The 19,547-nt window shown below is 31.1% G+C and overlaps 2 protein-coding genes across 2 annotated transcripts; both read right to left on the bottom strand.

Moving 5' to 3' along the window:
- Nucleotides 1-2,156: 2,156 nt before the first annotated feature.
- On the bottom strand, nt 2,157-3,648 carry LOC137814851 (uncharacterized). The gene is made up of 2 exons (XM_068617770.1): nt 2,636-3,648; nt 2,157-2,553 (listed from the first exon to the last, which is right to left on the bottom strand). The coding sequence occupies exons 1-2, from the start codon at nt 3,351-3,353 to the stop codon at nt 2,471-2,473; spliced, it is 801 nt and encodes a 266-aa protein (XP_068473871.1). The 5' UTR covers nt 3,354-3,648; the 3' UTR covers nt 2,157-2,470.
- Nucleotides 3,649-12,511: 8,863 nt separating this feature from the next.
- LOC137814864 (transcription factor MYB61-like) lies at nt 12,512-15,157 on the bottom strand. The gene is made up of 3 exons (XM_068617788.1): nt 14,032-15,157; nt 13,815-13,944; nt 12,512-13,706 (listed from the first exon to the last, which is right to left on the bottom strand). Exons 1-3 carry the CDS (start codon nt 14,162-14,164, stop codon nt 12,755-12,757), a joined length of 1,215 nt encoding a protein of 404 aa, XP_068473889.1. The 5' UTR covers nt 14,165-15,157; the 3' UTR covers nt 12,512-12,754.
- Between the last annotated feature and the right edge of the window lie 4,390 nt (nt 15,158-19,547).

Genomic DNA, 19,547 nt, shown 5'->3' with positions numbered 1-19,547 from the left:
GTTGTTATTATTTTTATTATAATTCATAATAATATTTATAAATAATAGTAATAATCTTCATCATTATTTATATTAATAATTTTTTATTATTTTGTTATACCTAATATTATTATCACTATTAAAATAAAACTAAAGTGGTATAAAAAAGTACAGAAGTCATGTTTTTCGTATGATTTTAGTTTCATTACATTATTATTCGTAATAAAACTGAGGCATATTGTTAATGATGATTTCATTCTGGTTTTATGAAAAAAATGAAAATTGCCCTTGTAATGCAATTTTATCTTAAATAAATTCGTCTTTCCAAATACAATTTATTCACTGTCATAATCTTACACTTATTAATTTCAATAATTTTATCTTTGGCGACATTTTAATGTCAATTAATGAAGCGCCATAAATTTGGTATTCTATTCAGTAGATCTGTCCTATAAGTAACCAAAATTAATATCATTATCATGCATTAAAGCTTTCCAGGGACAGTACCAAATAATATTTAATATTTTTCTTAATTTAGTCACACTTATCAAACATTGACACATCTTGGTGGAGCACGTGTGCAAATCCAAGTCTAACGTGTTTAGTGGTTTATTTAGGAGATGAATGTGTGGTCGTTAGATAAAACAACACAACTCATATGTAGTGGGTGTACAGAACTGTGAATATACCATTTTGCAACATAATTCTCAAATAATCCACGTCTTAGAATAGTTTTTAACTGTAAGATTATATAATTTATTTATGAATGTGAGAAAATTGAATTTCTGTTTAGATGAGAATTATATGCAGATAAAAGGAGAAAACCTTTGGAGTTTGCAATTGGAGACCATGTTTTCATGAGAGTGACACCAACCAAGGGTGTAGGACGAGCTATCGATCAGATCAAGGAAGTTATCTCATAAGTTTATTGGACAATATCAGATCCTAAGGAAGACAGGTCTAGTGGCTTATAATATTGCTTTACGTCCTCAATTAGCAAACTTGCATAATGTCTTTCATGTATCACAACTAAGAAATTATATCCCAGACCCTAGTCACGTGTTGGAAGTGGATAATGTGCAAATCAAGGATAACTTGTCTTTTGAAACAAAACTAGTTAGGATTGAAGATCATCAGAGTAAATAGCTCAGAAGCAAGACCATCAATATGGTGAAGGTGGTGTGGGATAATAGATATGGTGATTCAATTTGGGAATTAGAAGAAACCATTAGAGAAACCTATCCATATATCTTTTTTGTTAAGTCAATTTTCGGGGATGAAATTTTTTCTCTAAGATTCTAACCTCCTCGCTCATCAGTTTGACGATCGGAGTCTACCATTAGACTCCTGACAGCAAGATCTACAAGATTGCCCGATTAGAATATTTGATAGAGTAAATTTTACTCTTTCTCTTTTAATCAAATTTTGAACTTGTAGGTCTGTCTCAATCTAAGTTTATACATGTGACTCTTTTAGTTTTAAGATTAATCTTTGTTAGCTCAGAGTCTTAGTGGTATAGTTAGATTTTTTATCAGGAGTCTGTAGTACATGTTAAGCTATTCTTGTAGCTTTTGGTAGGTTTGAAACTCTTAGTGAACATTTGCTCAAGACTAATAAATTGTTTTGTCAATTAATACAATAATTTTAAAATTCAAATTTATTATTAAAGTTTTTTTAAACTATTTAGATGGTTATTTTTTGTTAAAAATGAGAATCGTACCATTTTTTATTCAATAAAATAAAGAGTGTTTAAAAAAAAGGGAATAGTTTATTTTCATTTTGTCTTATTTGCTGAATAATAATATTTTAAGAATCGAATCCCATGAAAATGTTTGTGAAAGGAGAACGACTCAAGATTTGTGTCTAAAATCTGCATTTTATAAAATAACAAAATAATAATCTGTATTTTAATTAGGGCATGTTTAATTGCTCTCTTAAAAAATTGAACCACGATTCAGGCAGGATCTTGTCGTATAAATTTATTTGAATTTTAATTTTGACGCTTCAAACACTCAAGCAAATAAATATTTGGTTACGGCATTACCACTGTATAATAATTGACCATTTGTCTGTTTGCTGAAGATGAAAAAGAAAATCTTTCGATAATGCATGTCTCTGTCTGAACACTTTTTTCTTAACCTTGAAGACAAATAAAATCAGAAACGAAGATGCTTACATGAATCCAAAATTCGCACAAAAGTTGCACCATTTTTTTCCTTTGTCCATTCAAATTTTTTCTACTACATATTTTTATTGGCTATTCACACCTATCAGGGCCTTTTCATCTCAATCAAACACTAGCAGAAGTGAGCACCACTAAACAAGAAAGTTTTACCAGAAATGAACCTCAACACTCCTGGTGGAAACAAGAACTCTACAACAAAATTATATAACCAATAATCATAGTTGGAAGAAAGCAAAAAAACTTGTATTATAATATATGCTATCTATTGCACAAAAAGAGAGGAAGCGAGTTAGGGGAAAATCGAATTCATGTGTATTTTGATGCAGATGCCAGTGCCACCGCCTGCGCCCACACCTTCAGCCGAGCCTTCACGTCTCTTGGATCATCACCTGATTCATAAATCATCATCAGAGACAAGAACAATCACTTTACACAACCATGAAAACAGGTTTCTATGATTTGAATTTATACCTGGAGAAGAGATACGCCAATTGGGGATGGGAGAGTTGGTACCACTGCTGGTTTCGAATGCGGAATTGTTGGAGGAAGAGAGACGAGAAGGGATCTCAAGCATGCGTTCGTGTTCCAACTCAAACCCAAGATCTCTACAAGCTTTTACTTCCTCCAAATCCATGCAAAGAGACCTTTTCCCACCTTTTGGCCTAGTTATTACCATCACCCCACTTTGATCACTCTCTCCACTCAACCCTAGACCCACATGTTCCTCCTCTTTTCTCTTACTCTTCTCCACTTCCTCAAACTCAAATCCCCATCGCTCCCTCCCCATTCTCCTCTTCCTCCACCCAGGATCATTCTTCTTCCTTCCATTTCCCTGTCCCCCATTGTCACTCCCGTAGTCCTTAACCGCTTTCCTCCTCCGAGGCGGCGTCGAGGGCAAAGAGTAACAACTCCCCAATTCGTTTTCCGAGTCCGAGGATAACTCCTTCGCATCTGACAATTCCCCATCTGCATCTGCATCAAAGCTTTCTATGGACAAGCGTGACACGCACATGGACGCCAGATTGTCAACGTCCTCGTCGTTTTCGTCTACGCCAAAGGTGCTGCTGGTACACACCGAAAGCCTCGACAAGTTGTGGAGATGAGGTTGTTGGAGATGATCGTCGTCGTCGTCGTCAAAATCCTCTTCTCGTAAGGAAGAGAGAAAGGTGATGTTGTCATCGGAAGCCATAGTGAGTGAGAGAATCAAAATAAGAAAGAAAGATGAAAAAAAAGTGAGAGTACTGGAGCGGCGTTTAGTGTTGGGTAATGTGAATCATTCGTTTCTGGGTTTTTATGATAAGGTAGAGAACACAAGTAGTAGAAACCCACCTTCAATCAACCACCCTATTTATGCAAAAACTTCACTTCCCATTTCTTTTTTTAATATTATTAATATCATTATTCCGAGACCAATAAATCAAATTAAATTATTTATATCTTACTGCTTTATATTTGTTAAAAAGGAAGAGAAGGTTATATTTGGCGGTCAAAGAATGGATAGTGAAAGAGTTAGTTAAAGCAAAAGCTATAATTGACTACCTCATTAACCGTATCACTATGTGGCACCAACTTTCGCTCATCGTTAACCCTTTTACCCATTCCATTTCATTAATTGCAGATCATCAATCTCGCAGTTACACGTTAATTGTTTTCGTGTATTTTAAAGTAATTCAGTTTAATTTTTATTTTATAAGAGTGGTTTATCCAAATGCAGAGTTTGAAGAGTAACCGGAGTAGTAGGATAGAAAAGGGATAAGAATTAGGAATTGAAATGATGAGTGTTTGGTTTGGGGCCGCAATCAATCAACTAACAAACACAAAAAGAATAGCCTCGAAATTTTGTGGTGCCCATTGGAATCGGGCACTTTACCTTTGCTATATTTTTTTAATTTTACTTTGATTAATTAATTATTGAAATGTAACCCCGGGCAAAACAAAAAGCTAATTTTTCTCCACGTGCAACTCCGGTGACGTAATTTCACCCTTTCCTCGTTTGTTCCGAGGGGATTGGGAGACACCTGTCCACGTTTTATTACGCTTTTGGTTTTCACTATTGGTTACAAATAATAATAATAGAATTGAATTTGAAGAGAAAGAAATAGTGGAAGAAGATATACACTGAGACTCTCACTCGCCGGGGATAACGAAGTTAACAGTGTCCCACAAAAAAACAGACCAACCCTACGTACCTGTCTCCTTCTTTCAGAGTCTGTACCACGTGCCATTTCATCGCTGCCGCCAACGCTTAATCATTATGATTCATTCCCTCGATAACACAATCTCATAAATTATTACATCTTATATACCTTCTATTTTTTTTAATTACTCATAATAATAATAATGAGAACCTTAAAATTGATTATTATTAAAAAAATATTTATTATTAAAATAAAATAATTTTAAAATTATATTCAATAAATTAAAATATTTTATTATACAATTGTCAAAGTAAGATTTTTTCACTTCTTATTGAAAATAATTGAGAGGGTGTATCTTGACGAATACAAAGTGTTTATCTGATCTCTCATTGTAGGAAGGTGTTTATCTAAAATTTTCTTTTGATGTTTAAGTAAGTAGAAACACACAAATGATAATATAAGTGTTTAACAATATAAGAATTCAGAATATAAGAAGATAAGATATATTGTATTTCTTAATAAAATAGTATTTACATATTTCTTATATGACAACCTTTAAATTGAATGTATTATCCTCCATTATTTCATAAACATTAAAAATTCATTGAATAAATCATTTTATTTCATAATAATCATTAATAAAAACTCGATTAAAAGATACCTACACTCTAAAAGATACATAAAATCATCTGATTTTTTTTATATTTTTGGTAGGTAGAGGATCTAACTTTTTATTTCATAATGGTCTCTACTAGTTCTATAATAATAATAACTATTAGTAATAAAATATATATTAAAAAAGATGAGTTGAGAAATTGTTATTAAGAATAGAATCATTTGTGAAGAAGATGTGAGTAGGAGTGATGGAGAAAGTGGTCCCTAACATTCACTATTGTTGGTGTACAAGGCAAACCCTGCAGGCCATAAGGTCATGTATGTTCATTTTTTAACGTTTTCCTTAGCCACCCATTTTCTTCTCTATTTATATATTTTACACAATTTGTCACTGTCCCTTGGGGGTGGAATGGTGGAGCTTCACATTCCAAGTTCAAACTATTGAAAAATATATTAATTACGAATTAAATATTGTTGAAGCCATTTTTGAACGGGGTTTTGGTGAGACGACGTTGATTAACGCAGAGACGCTCACCGACCGTTGATAAAACATGAATAGTATTGGAAGGAAGCTCTTGGACGGTTGGAATGTATTCAATCTGCCATTGGATTGTTTACACGTCCTATTTTACACACATTTTCAGCTCTAACTTATCAATGTTATACAATTATATTCATTTTATACAATATATCAAAAGTCTCACTTACCTATCTAATATCTTTAAATATATATATATATATATATATATATATATATATATTCATGTAACTCACAACAATTTTCACCTCTAATCAACTCATTAATATTATTCAATAATCGAGATCAAAAACAGAACATATTTTAAGTACAAAATCATGGTTTAAGTAAAAAAACGTAACGGAAGACCAATGTTCAGAATAGAAAATAATTCATATATGATTATTGACCATAATTTTACATTTTATGGTTGAAACAGGTAAAAAGAATGTTTAAATAATTAACAAAATTAAATTCAAACGTTTTTAGTTATAGTAATATTCAGTGATATTAATTAAAGTTGTGTTATTAAAAAGTGGTTTTCCGATAATTATTTAAAAGGTTAAATTTATTGTCTTACAACGTTATTAAGAGATATGATAATTGTTTTTATAATATATACATACTAAAAAAAGGAAGAAGAAAGCAATGAATAACGTAAGAAGTTGAGATTTGCACGATGATCACATAAGAAATGTGTGGTGATAAAACGCTTGTTGAAATTGATGTGGATTTGGATGGCATCGTAGAATGATGAGAAAAGGGACATGATGGACACGTTGGGTCCCTAGCCGTTTGATGAGTCAAAGTCGTTGTCTATCAACAACATCTCAAATCAATTCATATTCATTGCTAAATTTAATTCACTTCTATTAAATCATTACTATAACTAAACTTTTCAAACCACTCATAACATATGATTAACAATTCAAATCATGTGCAAATATGATTATAGCCTCTAAATAACGAACATTCCTATTTCATACACTAACAATTAGTCAAATACTGTGGCCAAAACATAAATTATTATGTAAACATAATTTGTGCAATTCATGCCTTTATTTATTTTTTCAAATATATTTTGCTACCATTTTTATTTTATTGAAATCCGTTTCTAGGGATTAAATCTCGATCTAATTTATCAAAACAATAGTTAAAACACTTAATCACATCTAAAATGAAAACAAAGTAGAGGAATACACGTAGCTTATGAGTATAAATATATACATCTTCTTTTACACTAAATGAGTTGAAGATGTTGTATAAATCAAAGTGACATTTATGCAGAAATATAAAATAATATGTAATACATCTAACACCCCCAAAAAATAACATCTAACTATTACAATACAAGTTCTACGTATTTCTATATAAATTTGAAGTTTTTCAAAACATTCCTAATAGATGATTAGGATTTATAAAAATACAAATATTTACATATCCATATCTCAAAATAAAACTCTGAAATCTCTAAGGCTTTCCTGCACCTGTATGCTCATCTGCTCGTGTACATAGTACAGTCATCGCAGTTCAAACACAGCAAGAAAAGCAAGAGTAAGCTAGTGAAAATATAATTTTATAATATACACACTTAAATCAAATTACATGATCAATTTCTCAAATTATTCAATTTTCTTCAAATCTCATCAATAAAACAATCACATACATCTCACATGGATCTACACATTCAGAATATTCAACAAACAACGTCTTCCGGAAGACCCGTATTAAGAAAGTCCTACCAGAGACTAACACTTGATCCAAAGATTACCAGCGAATCCAACAGAAAGGATCAGGGTAAGTTCAATACAACCCAAGTTGTGCATCTCATATGTCACGGTGTGCATGAACTCCCCCATCAGCTTCTCACCATCTGATACCTTAGTCTATGTGACTTAGATCATCAATGAAGCTCGGAGATCTCTGTTACCACATATACATCAATATCAGTCCATACATTATCTCAAATGTATGAATTCAATTTCATATCATTCTGTCATACAATATCATTCAAAAAGTGATCCACAATATTCAAAAGCGTAATTAACATAAAAAAACAACACTTAAATATTAAACCATCAAAATATAATATTTTTACAAATTTAAATAATATATAAACAAACAACCCAATATATAAACACACAACATCCTTGCAAGAAAAATTGAATATTGAGAACACCTCCCTTCCGCATTCCGATCTTCTATCTTAGGGTGCTATTAAAAATTAAATTTAGCTTCCCTTACCTCAATTGCTTGCTTTCCAAGCAACTTTTAGAATTTTATTCCCCACAGTCTGGATAAACTTCAAGATTTACGGGCCTAATGCAAATTATCCAAACAGAACAAAAATTCAGTATATAATAGAATAAGTTGGGAGGGTTAAACTTCTCAACTGACCCCATCATGACTAAATCCTAAGGAAAAAACAGAGAACAAAGGATATTTAGAGTAAAAATGAACTTACTCTGTTTAAAAATATGATCGGGTAGAAATGTTCCTTAACTCTTCTACTACAACGTGGTCCGATCAAATTCTAAGATAGATGAAGATTGGGAGAGAAAATTAAAAGAGAGGGAGGGAAGAGTATATGGAGAGAGAGAAATGGAGATAAGGAAGAAAATATGCTCTATTTCTGTTTTTTTTTAAAGTGACGTTACATTACATCTTATTAAAAGTGAGTACACAAATAATTCATATTTATTTTACTAAAAACAATTTAGAAAAAAAATATTTAAAATTTATTGGCCTTCTCGACATTGATCCCAAAAATTCTAACTAAATATTAAGCAAAAGATAAGAGTAACTTACAATAACAAAAATTTTAACAACTCTAATTACAAAAACAACTTTTATTAACATCAATAAAAACAAACTTTAATTACTTAATATCAATAGAATAGGAGACAATATATTGATCTTAATCAAGCGAGTGACATTTCTACTAAAATTGAGTTTAAATAAAACTAAAAAAATTAGAGATTATGAATTAGAGATTAATTCCAACATAAATTAGAGATTATGAAAAATTCCAAAATCTTAATTTTTAGGTGAAATTTAAAAGTATCAAATTTTAAGTAATTAAATTACTCTAAAATTTCAAATTCTTTTAAAATTTCTTATTCAAACAACATATTTTATATATATATATATATAAAAAAATCTTTAGAAAAATAATTACCATCTTAAAATTCCATACCCTTTATTTTATTTTTGTAACTTTTCTTTTATTCATTACACTTAACTTTGAATAATTTTTGTTTTGTTTTAGAATCTTTAAAAGTTGAAAAATTAAATAATTATTTTAGAGTAAATTAAACCAAACATATACCACTAATTTCACACTGATGCGAAAGATACTCGCAAAATCTTAGAAATAATCACATTAATTCAAATTGGTTTTTTTTAATAATATTTTATGTAATGTCAAATAATTATTGTTACTTGAGATGTTAGTATAGCTGATATGTCCAAAGAAAATAAAAGTAAAGAAACGGAGACGTAGTTACAAAGGGAAGAAACTGTTTAAAATAATAATAATTTTTCACAATTTATCTTCCACAATTTTATTTATATTTTTTAAATTATCACATTTCTGCGTCACATCATAAATATCTATTATTTATCATATGATTAGTATTATATAATTTTATTTTATTTCACCGGTGACAAGAAAGTTGTTAACCTGACCTGAAATTTTGTTCTTCAGTATTGCGGTTAGAGAAAGTGATTATTTAATAAGCAACCGAGGATTAAGGCTTTTGACTTTTATTTGAATACAAAGAATTGAAAAATGTTTTTTAATGTCGGTGAAAGGAAAGTGCAAAATCTTGTGCATACTTCTATGCTCATCTCCGAATACACGCGTTATCTTTTCCAAATATAATAACGGTGACGGTAGATAGTGACATGCTATTTCTGAGAAAAAAAACTAAAAATAAATTTGTTTTTAAAAAATATTTATAAACCGTGCTTTCATTATTTGTGATTTGTTTTTAGATTTTAAAATAGTATTTGTAGAGACCGAACATTTTCATTTTTAAATTAGTCTTTAATTTCATGAATACCTGATAATGATACTTTCACTTTGTCACAGTGTGAAAATTATTCAGAGTTTGTCATCGATTTTATTTGAAATATAATATGAATTTGTTTATTTTGGTATCTTTTCTTCAAACTTTTTCAGCCAGCCTCTCTCTTGGCCCTTTCTCTAATGTAAGCCTCCTTCAAACCGATCCATATTACCCTTATGGGCTTTTCCACCAAAAATCACAAATAATTTTTGGCAAATTTTTTCAAATTGTAAAATTCGAAATACTGTCTACGCTAGAATAAAGAAGGGTAATTACTTCCTGCACTCAATCAATTGCTTCTTGCACCTGATGAACTTTTTAAAACTCCATTCTGCCCTTCTCTTCTTTAACATTTGCAGTTGAAACTTCTGGACACTCATGTCCGTAGAAGGAAAATGGCTTACGGATATCATCATCCGGAATAGGGTTTTGCATTCTGGATGTACATATCGGGAAGAGTTAAATGTGTTTTGGATATGGGGATGCGGAAGTATACACACAACCTTCATCCACAACACATAAATCACTTATGGATAAGAAAATTTGAAAGTCAAAATCACTTCCGTATCCGGAACGCACAAGGCATGTTAAAACTCACCTTGTCTTCTCCAGTGACTTCGTTTTCTGTCGCTGTTGAACTCCCTCACAAATAATGCCTTAGTGACCACAACAATGGACGTCCTTCGGTCCTAGGTTCATGTTCATTGAATGACTCGTTCAAGTGAAGTTTCTGCTGCCTCAGAGGAGAAATGTGGACGAGAGAATGGAAAAATGACGGTGACTACTGGGTTGAGTGCGAAAACGAAAACAAAGGAGGCGGTGGCGGCTGTTGCATTGCCTTCAAAAATGAAGAGGGTTGGGTGTTGTGATTAGGTGCAGATTTCACTTAACCTAATTTCAATTTCATTAAGAGCATTTTAGTATTTTCGTATATACAATTGGGTGCCAGTCTAAATTGATTGGGTGCAGGGAGAATAAACCATAAAGAAGATGATGAACGGTACAAGGACTTGGGCTTAATTTTTCAATTTTATTAAGGATAAATTTAACTTTTCACAAAAAGTATGGAGGTGTAGGAAGAAGATACGGAGGTGCAGGATGAAATGCCTAACTTTTGCCTTCGTAGGCCCAAATCTAACATCAATCAAGAAATGCAATCTTTACATCATTGAGAGAAAAAAAATAGTGAAGGAAACAAGGTAATTAAGAGTCAAATAAATACTCGTTTGAGGCTTTATTTCATATTATAGTAAAACCTAATGAAGAAAGTTGAAAGCATTCAGTTCACTTAGTCTTTGTCCTATTTTAGGTTATACATTTAGAATGATCAATAGACTTAATCGGTGAGTCCAAAAAAGTCTAAAAACGATTTTGAAAGATAACAAAAGTTTTATCTTAAATTGAAGTAGGTTGTTTTTTTCTCTGATGATTACACTAAATTCATTCATAAACTTATGAACTAACTTAATAATTTTATTTAAAAACCATTTAATCATATTCTTATATTATAATTTATATATCAAATTATTATATTTAAAATGAAAATTAACCATTAATATGATTAAAATTTTAAAAAATACCCATTCTATTTAAATTTTTTATATTTTATATTTTAAGGTAAACCAAAATGATATGTTGGTCTGACCTAAGTCAAATGATACGATGGTTAACCATTAAGCAGAGGAATTAATGTTGTTAATAAGTAATAGGTAAAGCTTCAAAAAGCAGAAACTATAAATGCCGAAATTATAAGTGCCTAATAACGTGAGACTTTGTGATTTTTATGATACTCAAATACAACAAATAATTTAGTGTGTGTTTGGTTTAGTTCTTAGAGTCTAGCATTTCGAATATGAAAAGAATGAGAGTTATTTAAATTAATTTGAATTTGAAGATTGATGATAGATTTGGATTTACTTTAATCCATAGTCAAACCATGATGTAATAATGAAAATTGGATCCTTCCATATTTGGGAGGCAAAGAAAAAAAAAGAAAAAGTTGTGGAAATTTGTAGATGATGAAGAAGGGTCAATAATTGAAGGTGTAGTGCAGAGTATGGTTGCAGTAGATATTGTACATGGCAGGTGAATTGGATATTGATGTTGCCACCTGTGGCGAGGATGTGGTTAGCCACAGACAAGTTTTGCAGGAACTGGGTTGGAATTAAGTAGTAACACTTCTAGGAATTGGAAGTTTCTCAGTTGCAAAAGAAAAGGGTTGTTTTGAGATAATGTTTTCAAGTGTGTTCAAAGGGCTAGAAGACATGGCTAAACATGTAAGGTGCTCCTTAACTTAGCTGTCCATGTCTCATTGTACGGACATAACTAAGTAAGCAACTTTCAACTTCAATTCATTGCATTAGTGGTGCCACTTTATTACTACTTACACGCACATGATCCTGTTAGTCTTCCCTTGCGTCAATGACTTGTGAGAGGGAGAACCCAACAAGGTCTTAGAAATAAATTAAAAGTAAGCAAAATGCTCGCAAATGTCAAAGGTTATCCTTGGGCATCTTTTTCTACATTTAATCTTTGCTGCTGTCCCTTTCTTGGTCATGAGTGAATCAAATTATTCACTTATATAGTTTTATAGGGAGAACAACACTAGCCGCCTCCTTGTGCCGGTAAAATTAAAACTTGCTTAGATGGGAAACTCTCAAGCTTAGGCTGTTATTTATGGAATTCAGATAAAAAAAAGTGTTCCTTCTTCTGTCAAGAAAATGCTGTGCAGCACTTAGAGTATTGGATAGGGTAAAGTTCTGGCTGCACAGCTTTGGTGTCATATTTAGTACTCTAAAAGATAGTGTGCTGTGGTTGGAGAAGAATAGGAGATGGTAACGGGTGAGATGAAAGAGATTCGGTGAATTGTGTGTAGGCAAAGTAACTAAAAGTGAGTCCCCATTGAAAAATAAAGTGATACTTCCCGTGCAGTAGTAAACATTTGTGATGGCATAGATATGGAAATTAATGCACCATTGCATTGCAGTCAACTGTAGAGAAAAAGAAAGAAAGAACAAAGCAGACCAATCCTTATTATTCTGCAATTATATTCCACCCACACTGGAGAAGGTAAAAGACAGATGAGTTGGCTCACAATAAAAATTACCAAAATGAAATGTTTTTGTGACAGACCTGGCCTATATACAAGAGCAAAATTAATCTGTGGTTTAAGACACCTGTACTGAGAACAGAAATAAATCCTTTGGAGCCCCTTCTAAAATCTTTCATTATATCAAATCCTGAGATGCTATTATATATGTCCAAAGGCTGCTGTTAGTTTCTGGATGTCCTTGGAAAAGATGGGAGAAGTTTGAGACTGGAGTTGCTCCTTGGAACCAGGCATTATGGACCCTAAAGTGTTATCAGGTACCAAATGTGTGGCTGGCCTAATTTGGTTGCACAATGATTCAGGAGCTGCCAGCATCAACATTGGGTTGTGGAGGTACTCAGACCACTTGGCTTCTTCTGTCAGTCCCCAGGAAGAGAGGACGCTGTTCTTGCTACTAGTCAATTCTCTGCTGCCATCACTTGTGTTGCTGCCATTGCTGTTGTTGGAGGCACTGGATTCCCAGTAATTGGGTCCATTCAAAGCAAAAGGAGGTGTTGAAATATCTTCTGAAGGGACGGCAAGTGATGGCTTGTAGCAGAAAGAAGTGCCAGGGAGAAATGAGGTTGTTGTAGGTGGAAGAATGGACATAACATTGGAAGTAAACTCAGAGTTTATATCAGAGGTTCTTGCAGTAGGACTGAACCAATGGCTAGAGTTTGAATTGGTTGGGAGATTGTCAGTCATTTGAAGAGGATAATTTCCCATCAAATCTGAGGGTTGGCAACTAGTGGTGTAGCTGTCTAGGAACAAGTCTTTGTTGGAACAATTGGCTATCAAGTTGGTGTCGTTTTTGGTGTTAATCTTGGAGCTGCAGGAACCTTCCATCTCATAGGCTTTGGGGGCAATCGAAGAAGCTCTCTGCTCATAGGATCCTTCATCTGACTTGAAGCTCTCAGAATTCAAAAGGTTCAATTCATTGGATAATTCTTGGCTCCTTGTTTTGTCCTCCTCACCATTCTCAACCTCTGACAGTGGCTTATGCGTCACAGGATTTATACCTCTTTGCCTCAGTTTCTTCTTCAGGCAAGAATTCCACAGATTCTTTATTTCATTGTCAGTCCTCCCAGGCAACTGTGCCGCAATCTGAGACCATCTGAGAAAAGAAAGAATGTCCGTGTAAAGATATCAAGGATGGAAGAGCCAGAGACTAACCATGAAGAAAACAGAAGAGTTTAATGATGAAAAGAAGGAATGGATTTACCTGTTCCCTAGCACTGCATGAAGTTCAATGATAAGATTTTCCTCCTCTAGTGAAAATGTACCTCTCTTCAAATCAGGCCTCAAGTAATTGATCCACCGAAGCCTGCAGCTCTTGCCGCATCTCTGCAAACCTGGCAATAAACGACATTGACAGGGAAATGAACAAGAAATTCTTGGCTTGATTTTATGGTAGATGTGGTGGTAGAGTGTTGGAGTACCTGCTTGCTTAGGAACCGAGCTCCAACAACCATGACCATACTTAGTAATATGCCTCAGAAGTTTCTCATCCTCCTCTGGTGACCACAGACCCTTCCTAAGTTTCTGCTTGTAACAGCAGGAATGCCTCCCCATTTGTAGTTTTTGGAAGCTTCTCACCCCACCAACACGAGGGGTGAACCTTTCCAATTAACTGATGGCTTCTTGAATTGAACTTGTGAGTAGGTGTAGGTGAAATGTCAGCAGGAGTGGCACTGAGCCAGACTGTGATAGAGAGAATATGAGAGCGAGAGAGATTATGTGAATTCAAGACAGGGAAATGAAGTGGCAGCTAAGAAAAGGAGTTGAATTAATATAAGAGGGAGGCCCCAAAGAGACGTCATAATCAGTACTCACTATTAAGGTTCCTTCTATTTCTTTCTTTTTTCTCTTAAAAGTATGTGTACCTATGAGATGGATTCGAGCCAGGGAAGCTTCATTTTAGCTTCATCAGAAAATAAGAAAAATGGGGTTAAGAAACAGTATACTGGTATACGTATACCATCTCTCAGCCATCAACACGTGTATGGTTTAGAGATAATTGTGCTGTTTAAATGTGTACTAGATGTTTAATATCTAAACAATATTTATGAAAAATGTTATCTTCTTTGTTACCAAAAAACCAGTATAGCATGTCTTATGGGAGGTATGAGTTTTAGGAAGGTGGGGGCAATTTCAATGGTGGGATTATGAAGGGAAAGACTTATCTTACTACAATCCATGCTTGTAAATGAAGCATGAAAATGGATACTCCAAAAGTTATAGGAGGAAGGAACGAAATGAGAAATACAAGTTCTCTTCTTCTTGCTATGCTAGCTACATAATACAAACAGTGTGAATGTTGACTAATCCTACAACACCACCATTATGGACCCCTCAAGAAAAAAAATTGCAATTGTAATAAATGTAACAAACAAAAGGATCCAGGGCAAATTTCCTCTCCACAAACTACAATTTCTGTGTAGCAGGTGTTCATGAACCAGACTCGTGCCTTAATGCAGATCCGTGCCCTGCCCTCACTAATATTTGTCTTTCTCATGAAGGATCAGGGTGATTCTCACAGTCTCTATATTATCAACACTTTGAATTAAGATTGAATGAATCACAGATTTAATCTAAATTCATTCATAATAAGTAGAAACAACAATTTTTTATTTATTTTATTTGTTGAATACGATCAATCATGGTTAAACGCATTTAAAATAGAAAAAGTTTAATCTATCAAGTAATGGGCCATAAATAACGAATTCGAAACCAGAAGAAAACGAAAGACACATCCACGGTAAAAGATAGAAAGAGATTTGGAAAATATTGTATTAGTATCTTATCTGATAGTAACCATTTTGAATATTATAGGGTTTTATATAATTTTACTTAATAAAGCCTTTTTTTTTTTCATTTACCAGCGTACCACTTTTAAGTAAAATTTTAATTATAGACAATTCATATTTGTCAATGAATTTATTAAACTTTTAATAACTCCACAACCATCCCACCCTCATGTATGTTCACCACATATGCAGTTTTTTTCTTTGAACAAATCATATGAAACTACTTTAGAATTTTCTTCTCTGATTAATAGCCAAAAATGTATTTAAACTATTAAAAATCTATCTATTTTTACTGACTAGTTGCATTTGTCATTAAATACTAAAATAAGTACAACATTACTTTTTACATTTAAAATCTGATTATACAACTGTCATAAAAAGGTATTCATCACTTATTGGAACATAATTGTCATACTAAAGATACTAAAAAAAATCTTGTTTCTATTAAATAAAATGATTTTTCTAAGACTTTTTCTTATAAAGTATTTAAAGGTTAATATTTTTTAAGGCATAATTCCTTCTAAAGCTAAACCTCATGCTCTGTAAAAAAATGCCCCTGCCCCATTTGATGAGCAATTATACATGAAATGTATTCTGTTTGAATTAAATTATTAATTTTGAATAATGAAAAGCCAAAAAGAAAACAGAAAAGAAAAAGAAGAAAGCACGACAGTGATGATACTTTAGGTTCGTTCCATCATGTACACATCCGAAACTAAAGCACAACACCTTCATTCTCCATGTTCTGTTCTGTTTTCTTCTCTCTCTTTTTCTTTATAGCTTAAGCCCTCCCCATTCGTGCTTTCTGCATCATTTTTATTTTATTTTGTGTATCTTTACTCAGAAACTCCGGTAAGGATAAGAATTAAGAAGCTTCTGCGTATACTTAAAAATGGAAAAGAATATTCTGCAACTCAGCACTAACTCATCTACAATTAGAAAGGGAAATAACGTTAACCAAATCTGCTGCACAAACTCTTCAACATCATGTGTTTTGTATTCAATTTTAAAAAAGAGAAGCATGTATAAGATTACAAAAACAAAGGCATGAATTATTGCATATCATTAACTGTCGAATCTGTGGCCCACATCGAACTGCAGAACCTCTGAGGATCACAAAAACAAAATATCAAACTATGGGATCAATATCTCTTGCAAACAATTTTATATAAATTAATCATAATCATTAGGGTTCTTCCTTAAATATATATCACTGATATTTTAATCATTTAAGGAGCAAAGATAAACTTCTACAAATTATTAATAAATAAATTTTAAATCTAATTCACCGTATAAACTTTAACTTTCTTTAATTATAACTTATAGAGTAGTTGTCTCTTAGTTACCGTGAAAAAATCAGATTTAATATTATTTATATTTTACGTGAAGGGAATGCGTCTGTTCATAAGTTAATTAATTTAGAATTTATTTATAAAAAAATATTTTATTGGTATAATAGGTTTCCATCTAGTCGATTTTCAGAATTTTTTATAAAAAGATATTGTCTATTTATGTCTCTTTTTTTTAACATATGAGTTTGATATAATATTTTTTTTTAATAGTATTTTTTTTATATAATACATATAATTGTTATTAAGTCTAGTTGAGATGTGAAGTTACATAATGATATCTAATATCTAATATGAAAATTTTTATATATAAAAAATAAACAATTCAATTTTTTTAACTATAAATTGAACAAAGTGGATTTCAAACATAATTCAACCCCATAAAACTGACTTATGAAATGAGGTTTGCACTCACTTATATACAATAAAATGTCTTAATCTCTAATCGAAAAGTATTTAATTATTAAAAAATAATATTTTAACCTTTTCCTTTACTTAATAATTAGTCAACATCTTTGTAGTACTGTTGATAGAATTAAAAAAAAATTAAAAGCAATGGTGCCGTGGTTGCACAAGAAACAATGATACGTACCTTTTTGGATCAATTAATTCTATGCGTACTTTAACCTATGTGAAAAATGTGAAATGGGGACGTAAACAGTGCATGTAAAATAAAAATTAAAGGACACTGCTTCTCATCAAGATTTTCTTTCATCACATGTTTCATTTGATTTCGAACGAGCTATTAAAAAAAATCCAAAGTGGACAAAATGTCTCTTACTTCCAACTTTTTTACCAATTTCGGTCACGAACCACAATATTCTTAATTATTCATCATTTTATGTATACTCCCTCCCCTCCATAGCCATTTCAAGAAAAAAAAAATGTTTTATATCCAACGTATAATAAAATTGTTAAAAAGTATTTTTGAATATAGAAATTTATATAAACTAATACTTGAGATGAAAACAAAAATCAGTACATAGTTCGCTTTTTATATTGAGAATAATTTAAAACTAATAATTAATTTAATGATTTTGAAGAATATATATATTATGTAAGTATGGTGTTTTTTTTTTACTTTTTCTTCACTTTCACTCTCTTTTTAGCTCCAATTTCTTTTCTCTCCCCCTACTTTTTTTTCTTTAACTTTCTAATTTATTATATTTGTTCATAATTTTTGTTTTGAGCATGTTATCCTATACCCTTAAATCTTTGTATTTCTTTCTTTTGGCACTTTGAATGCATAGTTTATAGGGACACATTACGAGATCTAAGTCAAATAGATATCTTAGTCTAAGTTTGTATTGATAAGTTTCATTTATGAATAAGATTTTTGAGAGTAAGTTAGAGTTTTTCTAACTTTTAGAAATTTGGATTTTTTTTTAAATATAAGATAAAAGGTTAAGTGAGTTAACTACCACTAAAAGAAATTCACTATATAGAAACCAATTTTAAAGATAAAAAATAATTAGTCACTATATTAACTAAATTATATTCTATTATTCATAAAATTTCTAAATTAATTTCTAAATTAATATCTAATTAGCTACTAAGATTTTAGTTACTAATTACTTTAAATTCTAAAGTTGGTAGCTAAGATCTCAGTATCTAATTAGACATCAATTTAGAAACTAGTTTTTTTGTGAATAATTATTTAGATTATAAATTTACACTACAAGAAATCATGAAATAGAAACCAATTTTTAGAGACCAAACTAATTAGTTGCAATAGTAACTAAATTAGAGATTATTTTAGAAACTAAAAATAACTTTGGTTTCTAAATTAGTTTATATTATTGTTAAATAGTTTCTAAATTGGTATCTAATTAGCAACCAAATTTTTTGCTACCAAATTTAGAAACTAAATAATTGGTAGTTAAAATACTGGTTGTTAATTAGATACTAATTTAGAAACTATTTAACAATAATAAAAACTAATTTAGAAACCAATTTTTTTTTTCTAAAATGATCTCTAATTTAATTACTATTGCAACTAATTATTTTGGTATCTAAAAATTGATTTCTATTTCATGATTTTCTTGTAGGGTTAGTACTTAGTATCTACCAATTTAGAAACTATTTATCAATAATAAAAACTAATTTATAAACCAATTTTTTTTTAGTCTCTAAAATGGTGTCTAATTTAGTTAATATAATAACTAATTATTTTTTTTTATAAAATTGTTTTCTATTCAATTATTTTCTTGTAGGGTTAGATATATTCACAAATATTAATTTCTCAAAATTAATTAAGTTAAACTTCTTTAGGGATTGTTTTGCTTTTCTTTTGATATGTTATAACATGCTATTGTTTTGGATTGATGTTGATCTCATATGTTATTTATAAATAACGTGCATATAATAGGTTTATGGTGAAATTCTCATATATTATTTATAATAACGTGTTAATTTAAACAGTCAATTCACTTGTTTGTGACTTGATTTTGCTATCATTATGTTTGAGATGAGAGCACATGATTATACTATTTAACGTGTTAATTTAAATTGAATTCAGGTGAATAACATATATGTAATTCAGAATTGGGGCATTTCACAATAAAACGTCGAACAAGACATGTTCTGAAATTTAAAAGTAAAAGTTTTAAAATTATAATAAGAGTGAATAATTTTTCTTATTGGATGCATATTGACAAAGAAGCTGCATTTTCAAAAACAACAAAAATTCAAAATTTAAAGAGGTGACTGTTGATAAGATTTTACAATATTTTGCCATATAAGTGGTAGGATAAAGACAAAAGGACAATGATATTGTACAAGTCAATTGACGTTTCAAAT

The sequence above is a fragment of the Phaseolus vulgaris genome, chromosome 1 (genome assembly GCF_000499845.2).
Source record: "Phaseolus vulgaris cultivar G19833 chromosome 1, P. vulgaris v2.0, whole genome shotgun sequence".
NCBI lineage: Eukaryota > Viridiplantae > Streptophyta > Magnoliopsida > Fabales > Fabaceae > Phaseolus > Phaseolus vulgaris.
This window is presented reverse-complemented; position numbering and strand designations above follow the sequence as displayed.